Below are 14571 nucleotides of genomic sequence, written 5' to 3' on the forward strand. Positions count from 1 at the left end.
GGTGTAAATGCCATCTAGTTCATAGCCTGTTGTTGTCGTTGTTAAACCCTAGGTCAACCTTGATTGAGCTTATCTATGATCAAAGGCAATCTTCCTGATTGCAAGCTTATAGTCTCGATTCCTGCACCAGGCGGTGTGTTGGGTTCACTTCACGTTGCTCCAGTCCACTCGGCTGCAATGAGTTCCAACGATAGCTGCTATGTCGTCCCCGTGACAAACCAGAATCCCATTCAGCAGGGACTGTCACAATTCCAGTGACATATCACAGCATTCATGGTATGACTCAATTGACCAGACCTTCAGCTGTTGTTACACATCGCTGGTCACAATGCACTTACCATCATTTTTGTAGCTTTCAAAGGGTGCCACCCCCACCAGCTAGTCGGGCAGGCCAACATTCTCCCTGATCAGAGGGCTAGTCTGTCCATAGAGTGTCACCCATTTACAGCTGAGTGGAGTGAGCAACATGAAATAAAATGATTTGCTCAAGAGCACATGCTGCGCCTGGTCCAAGAATTGAACCCATCATCTGCTAATCATGAATAATAAAAATAATTTACAGGCTGCAAAAACCATTTTATCAAAGCAGGCCAGTATAAGCAACAGTGATTTTTAGACAGGTGTAAACTTAAACAGACTCAAAGATCTGTCCAGTAATAAGGGATTTGTGAACTTGAGGTATTTGCTAAAGATGTTGTTAAATGGGTTTGAACCTGGAACCCCATTGTTACAAAGCAAGCTTCTTAACCACATAGCTATGCCTACACCCTTATGCATATCATTCTCCAATGTACTTCATTGGAAGATGCAAGCATTATTGAGAAAACTAAAAAAATGAGTACTTCCAAATAAGACTACCCTGTGTGGTATTTGTTCCACCAAGTTAAACAGGCAATCCCTTGTCACTCTTACCACTGGACATCTCAAGGACCCATGACTGGCTCATTGGAAACTTCTAACCAGCAACATTTGTCTTCCCCAAATGGGATAGAAACTGAAATGAAACTAAAATTGTTGGCTCTTTGGGGCATTCCTTCTTTTTCTTTTCTCTTTTTTCTTTCTACTTTCACCCCCACCCCACCTTTTCTTTTTTTTCCCCCTTTCCTTTTCAGTTGTCTCTCCTAAAAGAACACACATTCTCTTACTCTGAAACTGTATCGGTGGGGAGGGGGGTTCGAAGCCCCACTACCACCACCATCACCATAACCACCACTAACACCATCACCACCAGTTCCACGACCACTGCTGCCACCATCTGGTGCAAACACTATTGAAATATGCTGTGTGTTCCCCAACAACTTCATGTGCAAACACACACCTGTCACCCACTGTAAAACATTAGATTCAACAAGGGAATGTTCAACCTTGCTGTCTAACCCTTTGCTTCCCCCCTCTCTCTCTCTCTCAGGTTTTATATAAAAAGAATAAAAAAAGCAATTATTTGCCCAATGTCACAAAGCGGGTCTCTTGTCCTTAGATATATACAGTTATGTTTGTATATATATATATGTGTATATGTATATGAGATGAGTTATCCTAAACGTAGTGTGTATTGATCCAAATCTTAATCTCAACATTTCCAGCTTTTATCCAAGCCCCACCCCCCACCCATTGTCTCTTTATATTTCCAGATGCCATTTTTCTGAGTTAATCCTTTTAAGTTAATCCAGTTTCTGTAGCATTCTGCCAATGAAAACACTAACAGATTTCAAGACAGGATGCTTCTACACAACCCAAGTTTCTGCCTAATATCTTTGGGTTACAAATCAACACAAACGACACTCCTGTCATGACCATTTCATCTTTTTATATTTTGTATTTTTTTATAAAATGCAGTATTGTTGTTTTATGTCATATTTCTTTACATGTCGTAACTCGATGGATGGAGACCGATCACTAAAGTAAGTTGCAGACTCAACTTTGGTAAAGAAAATGTGTGCAGAATCGCATCAAATCTGCAAAATCTTTCCAACAATGATTTTGGTTACTTTTTAAAATCTATATTTAATGTGGCAGAATCTTGTTAACACACTGGGCTAAATGCTTAGCAGCCAGCATTTCATTTGTCACTGAACGTTCTGAGTTCAAATTCCATCAGGATCAACTTTGCCTTTGGGTATTTTGAATCCAACATCTCTTGCACTGTCAGCATTGCGGAAGTGCATCTGCCTCCTGATTGTTTTGGTCCATGCGGCTCCTCTGAGGTTGCTTTGCACTGGGACCAACACACGGGACCTTTGGAAATATTTTCTCACATTTAGAATTCTTGAAGCATGGAATTCTATGATCCACATTAGTCGTTAGCCGTTGGGACATTGCATGCTTTAACCATTCCATGCTTCCTGAAATCCATTAACACTACTGTTGACGAAATTGCTCAGACAATAAATTCCTGATAGATGCCATCTGCATAGCAAATGAGGTTTAAGTTAGAATGAACACACACACACACACATGATTGTGTCTGCATGTGTATATATATATATATATATATATATATATATATATATATATATATATATATATATATATATATATATATATACACACACACACACACACACATACATACATACATACATACATACATACATACATACATACATACATACATACTTACATGTATTTGTAGTGAATCAGTCTGAGACTTAGCCAAAGCTAAATAAATGCGTAAATGTTCCCATTATCAAACATACTTTGTACTGTTTCGGTGAAGATATGTATTCAGAGCGTATCTCGACTGCTTACTCTATAACTTTATATTTCATTTCAGAGACGTATGTGTTTGAGAAGAGATTTGATTGGAGACTGTGTGTTGAAAGTAAAACAATTACAGCACGACTGACATATATATATTAGCCATTTGAAAATGCACAAAGATTTTTAACTTAGCTTAAATTCTGTTTCAGTAGAATCGTGTCAGTGACCAGGTTGCAGTTGGTATGATGAAACATTTGACACCAAATAATGAATATTTAACCCTTTAGCATTCAGATTACTCTGTCAAATATAATACTTTATTCACATTGTTTTGAATGCGTTACTTTGAACCTTTGATAGTTTGATGAGGTGGTTGATCAAAGGCATTCCAAGCACGACCATCCTGTCATATTTCTTTTTCTAACTGAAGACAAACTCCGTTAGCCAATGCATCTTTTTAAAAAAACTTTTTTAAATATGACGGAATATGATTTTACATATGATATAATATAATTTTACAAATTTTACAATAATATGATTTTACAAATTCTTTCAAATAAAACATTAAAAATACAAATTCTAACTTACAACAATGTATTTCTTAATAGTATCAGCAGACAGCTGTGGCCATTTGCCTGGGGACATGATCCCTATGGGAGACACTATGACATATAGGAGTTAATGAAAGAGTCTCTACATGGTCACTTAACATGCTAAAAATAGCAGTCATATTCCTCTCAACTTTAAAAAGATTCATTTGATAATGTATTCCTAGATGGGAAGATCACAGACTTTGAATATTTTTGTTACGATATTTCTGTTAAAATAAGGCGGCGAGCTGGTAGAAACGTCAGCACGCCAGTGAAATGCTTAGCGGTATTTCGTCTGCCAATTCTGCCAGCTCACCGCCTTATACGAGAAGTTATATTTCTCAGAACTATAGCCTTATTTTCTTAAAGTAAATAATGGAAATTGAAATTAAAATGAACAATAAATACACTAGCATTTTCCAAATGCTTAAGATTACTTAACAACAACAACAATGACAACGATGATGATGATGATGATGATGATATTAATCTATGTTATCACTTGTTTAATTGTCTCCTTCATAATCAACTGGGTTGCTTAGATAAGAGAACATAACCTACTCACCTATCACCACAATACGTACACACACGCGTACACACACACATGCACACACACACACATGCACACACACACACACACACATGCACACACACACACACACACACAGAAGTTCCCACCAAATGAAATCAGTCTCTGTCAGTTTTGCTGTTGAGTATTCCAGTTGTTGAGTCAACTGAACTTCATAGCTATAAACTATTGTGGTTGAGTATTCCATAGACACCATGTGCCCTCAATGTAATCCACACACTGAATGAATATGACAACGCTGGACCTTTAGCTTACAAGTATAGAGCATCTAACAGGCTTCCACACAGTTTCCACCGACCCAATTTTTTTCACAACACATGGATCAACTAATAGAATTTTACATTCAGCAAGGGGTAGCTGTGTGGTAAGAAGTTTGCTTTCTAACCACATGGTTCCAGGTTCAGTCCTAGTGCATGGCACCTTGGATCGGTGTCTCTACTATAGCCTGGGGCCAACCAAAGCCTTGTAAGTAGATTGAGTAGATGGAAACTGAAAGAAGCCTGTCATATACATACATATATACAAGGGGGTGTATATATATATATATATATATATATATATATATATATATATACACACACAGTACCGTGTGTGTGTGTGTGTGTATATATATATATATATATATTATCCTTTCCCTTTTAATGTGAAAACACTGAAGGATAATTGGGAAACTTCAAACTGTTTCATTAAGCCTATTGAAGCAAAAAACAAACAGAATGACTCCAGCTCATGTCAGATGATTAGAAAGTAATAAATCTTATTAAGTGGAACAAATTTTACAGCATCAAACACTAAGGTGTTACTCAGAAAAAAAGTATATATGTATATATATATATATATATATATATATACACACAAAGACATGTACCATATATATATTGATGTATGTGTGTGTGTGTGTGTATGTGTTTTTAATGTCATTTTGAGTTGTTGTTTTCATTTTCCAGAAATTAGTTTGTCGGGTGGGGATGGGTGTAAATATGGATGACGTGGTGGGGGAAGTGAAAGGGTCGGCAGTCCGTCTGTGTAAGAGTCTGAAAATGCAAAGATGTTCATGGCAGGGTGCTGCTTTGGTAAGAGAAGTGTAGGGATTTGGCTGAGCTCAGAGGTCAAAGGGTGGGATTGCAGCTCTACAAATTAAGCTCTGAGATCCTTCACACTACGATACTGTTATTGTTTGTTGTTGTTGTTGTTGCCCTTTTAGTGATGATGATGATGATAATGATGATGATGTGGTTTATTTTATATTGCCATAACTATTTCTGTGTTAATGTTGTTATTAATTTTATTGTATTTGTTGGAAGCAACATGTCAGCAGAAGCATTAACACATTGGACGAAATGTTCAGCAGTATTTCTTCTCGTTCTTTTCATTCAGAGTTCAAATTCCATCGATGTTGACTTTGCTTTTCACCCTTTTGGGGTCAGTGAAACAAAGTAGATGATGATGATGATGGCAGTTGTATAGTTTTCTAATTGCCAAAGCTGTTCTCTTCTCTTGTAGCCTGTCTGAGCCCATGGGGTTGGGGTGGAGGAGGAACCCTCTCAGAAGAAGCACTTTGGCACCATCTGCCAATATATATACACTCTGTTGGCCGAGAAGGTTGGATGAGAAACAAATCCACCCCCAACAGGGTGTTCAAAGACATCTCAGTTCGGCTGCACCGGATGCCAGATAAAATGGCTGGAGTCACCCCCAGCTCTCTACCCCTTGGGCTCCATAAAGGCAGACCTCAGAAACATCGTCTATACACTGCCACTCTATTTATTAGAAATAACAGCTAAATCTCATGAAAATCACACTATACATCTATTCTTGCTTATTACAGGTGTTTGGTTCCAAAAACAAACAAAAAAAAAGCTGTTAAATGAATCAATGATGAAGCAAAACTTTCTGTATTTGAACAGAAATAAATTAAGGAAAACAATTCCTTCATTCATTCTGACTTACCTTATTGTTATTACCATCCTGTATCATCATCAATATCATCATCATCATGAATGTCGACAATGACAATAGCAGCAATGATGATGATGATGATGATGATAAGTCAGAAGGAGAAACTTAGGTTCCTAATATCAATTTGAATCTTTTGGTAAGTACAGGGCATATTTGGTAAGTCTTCATGTTTCAGTCTTATGATGACCTCATCAGTAAGAGCCTAAACTTCACTCTACTTGCCAAAGTAGTGATAAGAGAATCATGAAGTAAACATGTAATAATGTCCATCAGTTTATATAGAAAGATAAAAATGTTTATGGCTTAAATTGCTTTTATATGTCATTTGGTTGGAAAAAACAAAACAAAAGTTCAGTTAGCAGTTTCATAATTAGCATCACAAAGCTAATTAGCCACCCTAATTGAGATATATGGATGATGTTGTACTGTGACCCATGGATGTGTCTGTCTGGCCAAAATTGGGTCAATCTTTATCAAGTTTAAAAATAATATTTACTGAGATTAAAAAAAAGATGAAAAGTCTGAGTATTTTTGGGGTTTTCTTTTTGTACAAAACGCATGAAAAGTAATTAAAGAAAAACCAATTAATATCAAACTTGTAAATTGCTGATTACATAAACAGCAATAGGGTCTTGGTTTCCTTTATGAATAAAAACAAAGAAATAAACCTTACTGTTTTTATCCAGATTAACAAATATATAACAAGAAGGGGCCAAGACCGAGGAAGCCTTAAACAACAACAACAAAAGGCACTGCAATTAGGGGAACGTACTAAAAGTTTAAAGTTATTTGACCTATAACGATATAAAAATATAAAAATATGATGAAAAGTCCCAAGTGTCTTCTACTGTAGCCTCGGGCCGACCAAAGCCTTGTGAGTAGATTTGGTAGACTGTGTCTAAATTAGAAAAAAAAAAAGGACTTTGTGTTTGATCAGAACTCAGCTCAATCAAGGCTGACATGAGACTAAACAACAACAAAAACAACAAACAAGTTTGCATTCACAGCTTTGTTACAATATTTCTGTTGAAATACATTGCATTTAATTCAAATAATTTTGAAAATAATGCATAATTTAGTAAAATAACTTTTGTCATTATTAAGCTGGGGTTTCAAACATAAATTAACATGAAATTTTAATGAAGGGTTTTAATTTCAATCCATTTGAAACAGGAAGTTTTTAACATGGAACCAGGAATGGTTTAAGAAGGGCTAAACTGATTAAAAGGTTTTCATTTGCATGTTAAATTAAACATGATTAAAAGATAGTTTCCCTCATTTAATTACACCAAACGCACACGCTCGTTTATATGACTGAGCAAATTACATATTGAACTACTCTCGCATTTATTTCAGTTTAATCCTAGCAGGAACCAGGCACCAGAACATTTTGGTGACGCTGCCTTGCAATCGTTTTATGGCTGAGCCAGGTTTGGGCTTTTCACTTCTCATTATCTTTGAGAGAATGGAGTCAGATACCAACCATACAGGGTCAAATGCACACACACACACACACACACACATGCATGCACACACATACATGGGCTTAAGCTAATGGGAGAAATAGCAGCTAAATGTCCATTGTGTCACATTCTGCTATAGTGAAGGATTTATTGGGCAATGTAACTCTAGATAGAGAAATAGATGTAATGGTCATGGCTGGAATGGCTAAAGGGTCTTTCGTTATTGATCTCCTGGATCAAGGCTGACCTCAGGCTCAACAACAACAACATTAAAGGCAACAACAGCAGCACCACCACCACCACCAACAACAACAACAACTTCTACTACAATAACACCAACAGCAACAACACCACCAATTCCACAGTAAATCAAGATTTTGCAATTTACTTTGAAATCTGTTTTTGCAGATGGAAGGAAGCAATGGAATCGGGCAAATGACTGAGAAACGGTTTATTAGAACTTGGAGTTAAAGGTGAAAACATATTTATCCAATATTTCTATCTTAATAAGCCTCAAATACTGAAACGAAATATTTTAAGTTTCAAAATTAAAACAGATTTATATTTTAATTATTCATTTTTTTATTATATATATATTTTTTTTTTTTTTACAATTTTGGTTTATTATAGCTGCTAATAAGCTCATTAAAACTGCCAGAATGCTGAATAACATGCAGAAAGAAAAAAAATCAATTTTAAAGTATTTCATGTTTAGTAAGCCCTTATAAGGGAATGAAAACTATTTTAATCATAAAATTGTTTAAATATTTCAATTTTTATTTCATGATTAGATTTTAATGAAGCTAAAATCTAAAATATTGAACTGCTAATATTTTCTTCGCATTATTTATCAACACAGTAAATTAGTGAGCTGGCATAGTCGTTAGCATTTAAGACAAAATGCTTAGCAGAAGTTGTTTCTGCTTAGTACATTCTACAGTTTTCACTTCCTCGTCATTGGAATAATGTTTGCCTCTCAAACCCTCTTTCATGGCGCTGAAGAGATGATAGTCTGAAGACGCTAAATTTGGTGAGTGTGGAGGTAGTGAAGAAGTGGCTCAAAGAACAGTCAACAGAATTTTATGGGGCAGGGATACATGCTCTCATTCGAAGGTGGAACATTGCTATTGAAAGAAACGGTGAATATGGTGAGAAGTAGAGATGTGACCCACAGAGGACCAGCTTCCTTTTGATGTATGATACATGTTCCTGTGTTGGGAATTATACCTGTCCTAAACAAAATGGCATTACTTTTTGACTCAGCCTTGTATATATATATATGATGGGTTTCTTTCAGTTTCCGTCTACCAAATCCACTCACAAAGCTTTGGTTGGCCCGAGGCTATAGCAGAAGACACTTGCCCAAGGTGCCACGCAGTGGGACTGAACCAGGAACCATGTGGTCAGTAAGCAAGCTACTTACCACACAGCCACTCCTGCACCTATATATATATATATATATGTGTGTGTATGCATTCATATATACACATATGCATATATATATATGTGTGTGTATATATATATGTGTATATATATATATATATATATATATATGAATGAATGCATGCATTCATATGTATGTGTGTGTTTAAACTCGTTTTCATTGGTTGTGCTGCCTCTTTTCAAGGGAGAGAAGCCATGCAGGAAAATTTTATCCTGTTCTCTCTGTCTCTCTCTCTTCCAGTCATAAAATGATTTACAAACCAATATATGTTTCTGTCTATTTTTAAAATTATAATTTTTAATTCAATTTCAGCATGTAATCTCTCTATTCACAGAGCAGCTCTGTTTCACAAATACCATTCCCTTCGATGGTTTGAAATGTTTCACAGACTTAACTGCATTATATAGGAGTTAATGACTTCATAAGACTAGATAAGAAGACTTGAAAAATTGATTAATTTCTTGACTTGGAGACGGAAATAAAAGTAGCCTAAAAATATTTATAAATATTGATAAAGTTTTTGGCTCATTTTGAATCAAGTAGAAAGTTAGATTTTTCAAATATTTTGAAAATTGACAGCAGACATTAAATGATTATAATGATGATGATAGTGGTGGTGGTGGTGGTAATGATGACGACAATGATGATGACATTGGTGATGGTAATGATGATGATGATTATATCTGTAAGTCAGAGATTGGTTCTGAAGCACCAGACACGGATTTCAGAAGTATTTCGTTTCACTTCCTTGGGAAAATTTGAACATATTTCATACTTGTATGTAAATAAACTAAGAAAAATGATACCTTCAATATTTCTTTTAATATTAGCAAGGGTACAAGGTCGACTTTGCATTTCATCCTTTCGGATTCGATAAATTAAGTACCAGTTGTGTAGAATCAACCAAGCTAAAACCAGAGTCTTAATAAGTAGGAAGGCAGACAAACCACAGACCCCTTCAGGTAGATGGCCCTGCTCGATCTGTAGAAAAGATGTAGGTAGAAACTCCATACAATGTACCTAGTGTAAGCTCTGGACACATAAGAGATGCAGCAATATTAAAGGAATGCTAACTAGGAAGATAGTTTTTGTATGTGGCAGATGCTCAGGAGCAATAAACACTGAAAATGTGAAGAGAAAAACTAGAAGTAGTTGATAGCTTCCATTACCTAGGTGACTAAGTTAGTAGTGGGGGTGGATCCTCTGAAAGTGTAGCTGCTAGAATAAGAATAGCCTGGGAAAAGTTCAGAGAGCTCCTACCTCTGCTGGTGACAAAGGGCCTCTCGCTCAGAGTAACAGGTAGATTGTATGACGCATGTGTGTGAACAGCCATGCTACATGGCAGTGAAACATGGGCTGTAACTGCTGAGGACATGCGTAAGCTTGCAAGGAATGAAGCCAGTATACTCCGCTGGATGTGTAATGTAAGTGTGCATACATGACAGAGTGTAAGTACCTTGAGAGAAAAGTTGGACTTAAGAAGCATCAGATGTGGTGTGCAAGAGAGATGATTGCACTGGTATGGTCACTTGGCGAGAATGGATGAGGATAGCTGTGTGAAAAAGTGTCACACCCTAGAGGTAGACCCAGAAAGACCTGGGATGAGGTGGTGAAGTACGACCTTCAAATATTGGGCCTCACCGAGACTTTGGAGATATACTGTGCTTGAGAAGACCTGGCAAGCCAAGTGAGACCATAATTCTGTGGCCTCTGCCAGAAGTGTAGCCAGCCCATTTAAGGGTACCCTTCAATCATTGGAGAATAAATTACGCTTGCATATATATATGTATATGTACGTATATATATATATATATACACACGTGCATATATATATATATATATATATGTATATATATATATACATACATATGTATATATGTACATGTACATATACATCAATATATATACACATGTATATATATATATATATATACATGTACATATATATATACATATGTATATATATGTACATATATATACGTACATGTACATATATATATATATATGTGTGTACATGTATGTATATATATGTACATATACACACACGCACATATATATACATGTATATATACATATACACACATATATACACACACATTCTTTCATAGATAGATAGATAGATAGATATATAATCTATAAATCCTGCTATATACATTCATACACATCTATAATCTTCACACAAATGTAGAAATCAATCGCTACATACAGAAAAGTGACAAACCGTTTAAAAATTTCATGAGAAGAAATCTATGAACTTTGATTGTTAAATAATGCCGATCAGATGGAACGAATGTTAATACAGTTACATGAACAGCACCACATTAAAAATATGTTTTCTGTGACTTTGTATGTAATTAAGTAATCTTTATTAGCGTTTAATTATACACACTGAATATACACGTATATATATATTATATAGCATTAGAAAACACGTGTGAATTCTTCTTTCTTTCGATGAGCGTGAGTATAGATGCCTGTATAAGTAAACAGAGGCTTTAGATTATTTCTCTTATTTCTAAACAGTTTCCCGTGTTGTATTTTGATGTTTCAATATATACACACATACACACACACACACACACATATATATATATATATATATATATATATATATATAGAGAGAGAGAGAGAGAGAGAGAGAGAGAGTGTGTGTATAATAAACTTTTGTTATATATATATATATATATATATATATATATGTAGGTGGCAAAAAAAATCGCAGCTGTGTGAAATAGATAAGGAAAGAGAAAAAGAAGAGACATTTCCTTATAATCTAACGAAATAAATGTATAAAATAGACAGATGCCGATGTTTGTTGTAAACAAAAAGGAATAAAAAAAAAGCCACCCCCTCCGTTCCTCAAAACAAAAAAAAAAGCAGGAAAAAATAAAGGAAAAGTAGAAAAAAAAAACGCTGATCGTCTCAGCTTCTTCATCCCTAATAAAGGAGTTAGGCTCAGTTCGAAACCACGTTTGTTATGAAACATGTTAAATATCAGTGGTGGTGGTGGCGGCGGTGCATTATGTAGTATCGCCGCACGCACACACATATATATACATATATATGTAAACATATGTACATACATATACAGATATAGAGAGACGCAGGGCAAGACATATGCACGCAGGAACGAACGCACGCATTCACGCGAACGCGCAAATACACATACGCACATGCATTGAAACTGACACACGCACACTCAGTCACTCACTCGATTGAGAACATTCACATCTCTAATGGTTGTGATGAAGGGAGGGGAGAGATCCGGGTAGCGGGCGCATGCGCACTGCTGTCAAACTGGGACTTAGTCTCGTTACATTGTCCTAGCTCCGCCATTAAACCTGAACAGTTGTTCATTACAAAACGTCGGAGAGAGAAGAAAATTTCCGTGAATGATGGACGGCTTCAGCTTCGATCAGGCCATCGGTGCCAAATCGGTTAGTAAATCCCTCTAATAATCACTAAAATCAGTTCCGATCGGCGATCGGAGCTCGTTAAATAGCCTGTTATGTCCTGTTGGCGAGCGACAAACAAAGGCTGTAAATTTGACTATGTTAAAAATGGCTGAAAAATTTTCTAAGTCCCACTGAAGAAAGAGAGAGACAAGCTCGCTTCTCTCTCTCTCTAACCGTCTCTCTTTTTACCACAACGAACACAGTAGACTTGCAACTGATTCGCTTGGATTTTCTTGATTCCAGAAAATAGAAAAAAAAAGCATAGATCGTTTTTTTTTTTTTAGAGGATAAAAGAAAATTGCGAGAAAGCAAATTGTGTAGTCTTAATAGTTTAATTTCAAACCGATGATTTGTCTCCACTTCCAGCTGGAATTGATTCTGTTGGTGTGTGTGTGTGTGTTTATATATATATATATATATATATATATGTGTGTGTGTATGTATATATATATATGTGTGTGTATTTATATATACTTCTGTTATATGTTTATATGTGTGTAATCGTGAAATCGGTGTTTTCTACAACATGACTGTTGTAACCTTCATCTATCTATCTATCTGTATATCAATCTATATATATATATGTGTGTGTGTGCATACAAATACACACGTACTTGTATCGGTGTTTATATCTTCATCATCAATGTCTCTTATTATGTTCACACGAAACTGTCTACTTAAGGAATCAGACAGGGACATAAAAGAGAGAGAGAGAGTCAACCACTCAATCACACACATTGTAATAGAGAGGAGACACCACCACCAACAACAACAGCAACACTAACTCAGCTACGTGGAAGATATTTCTCCTTAATTACATTTTTTTAGACAATTGAAAAAAGAAAATCGCACTTGGCTCCCCCCTCACACGCAGCTTCTCTTATTTTCTCTTCAAATATTCTCTTCTTCTATATTCTTCTCTTTGTATCTTATTTAATAAATTATACGATCTGTTAAGGCCCCAGGAAAAGCATGATCGTCGAGCACTTTATTCTCGCTCTTTCTCTTTTTCATTCCTTATCCGTAATAAAACTGTTATTCCCTCACATTATGATCTCAATGCCTCTCTTTCTTTCTTCTTTCGTAGGATTCTCATTCATCAGTGAAATCGTCGAACGGTAAGCGAACAATTAAGCCATTTAATAAAGTAGATGTTTCTTTAATTGGTTAATATTTTCGGTGCCATATCTTTTTTTACGGATGTATGGAATACACACAGATCATCATCATCGTTTATATATATATATATATATATATATATATATTATATATATATGTATATATATAATCTGTGTATTATGTACTAACAGTGGAAAGATAGGAAAGAATTATAAATAATCCTGTGTTTAACTTTAGAATATACAATCTTTTTTTTTTCTTCCTAAAACAACCTATTCCTCTTGTTATTTCCGTGCATAAACTAGTGTATATAATCAATTATACATACATTTATGTAAAGCCTTTTACTTTTCTGTCTTCTTTCTTCTTCACATGTAAATATCTTTCTTTCTCTAATAGTGTGTATAATAATGATCTGTTACCATTCATACATACATATATATATGTGTGTGTGTGTGTATACGTTATTCTTCTACCTTTCTGTCTCCCTAATCTCATCCTCTCTGTGCACTTCCTTCCTTTCTCTCTGTGTCTCTTTACTTCTCTGTCCCTCCCTCTTGTTGTCTTTCTGTCTTTCTCGATGTACGCCGCATTGTTTCAACTCCTCTCTCTTTCATCCTCTCCCATTCCCTCTGCCTTTCCCCCCTCTATTCCTCTTACTGACTTCCCTCTCTAGTATTCTTGCCTTCACTTCCTCTTTCTACTTCTCCCTTGTTTCTCGCTTTCTTTTCTTCTTCTTGTGTCATTGCTTCCTTCAATGTTTTCTGTCTCTTTCACTCTCCTCCACCTTCCTCATTTAACATTACTATCTCTCCTCCCTCTATCTCTCTATTTCACTCTCTCCTTCTCTTACTACTTCTTCTTTCTCCTCATCAGTACATTTTTTAAACTCTTATCTCTCCCTCTCTGTGTGTATATATATATATATATATTCGGCATCGATGAAGGATGTCTGTGTGTTTCACCCCCTCCTCTCTAATTCTATCGTTCTGCCGGTGAATCTTTTCGCGACTCTTTAACCGTTCCAGGACTGTTCCCGGGAAGGAGGACCGTTCTTTATTTCAAAAGAACCGAGCGAAAGTATTGAGCCTCGCCGTTCCACTCTGTAGGCTTTACCTATTACACACATGCAATTTATATATAATGTGCTTATCATGTCTTACCTATATCTATGCATGAGATTTCAGCCTTATTTTTGTTGTAATTGCTTTTTTCTTCTTCTTTACAATTAAGTTTTGTTGTGAGTGTGGCT

General features: G+C 35.8%; 1 protein-coding gene and 1 long non-coding RNA gene across 3 annotated transcripts in view; both read left to right on the forward strand.

The window, feature by feature from the left end:
* Positions 1 to 5818, forward strand: part of LOC106877553 (uncharacterized) — a 16111-nt gene extending 10293 nt beyond the window's left edge. For both annotated transcript variants that reach the window (XR_008266326.1, XR_008266325.1), the window contains exon 3: positions 5708 to 5818. This is a non-coding gene — a long non-coding RNA (uncharacterized LOC106877553). The remainder of the gene's footprint in view (positions 1 to 5707) is intronic.
* A 6207-nt stretch (positions 5819 to 12025) lies between these two features.
* LOC106877554 (DNA topoisomerase I, mitochondrial) overlaps positions 12026 to 14571 on the forward strand; it is a 35159-nt gene continuing 32613 nt past the window's right edge. Inside the window, exons 1-2 of the mRNA XM_014926487.2 lie at positions 12026 to 12182; positions 13288 to 13318. Of these exons, the coding sequence (XP_014781973.1) occupies positions 12138 to 12182; positions 13288 to 13318 (76 nt within the window). The 5' untranslated portion in view covers positions 12026 to 12137. The remainder of the gene's footprint in view (positions 12183 to 13287; positions 13319 to 14571) is intronic.

This window comes from Octopus bimaculoides, chromosome 20, assembly GCF_001194135.2.
Source record: "Octopus bimaculoides isolate UCB-OBI-ISO-001 chromosome 20, ASM119413v2, whole genome shotgun sequence".
Taxonomy (NCBI): Eukaryota; Metazoa; Mollusca; class Cephalopoda; order Octopoda; family Octopodidae; genus Octopus; species Octopus bimaculoides.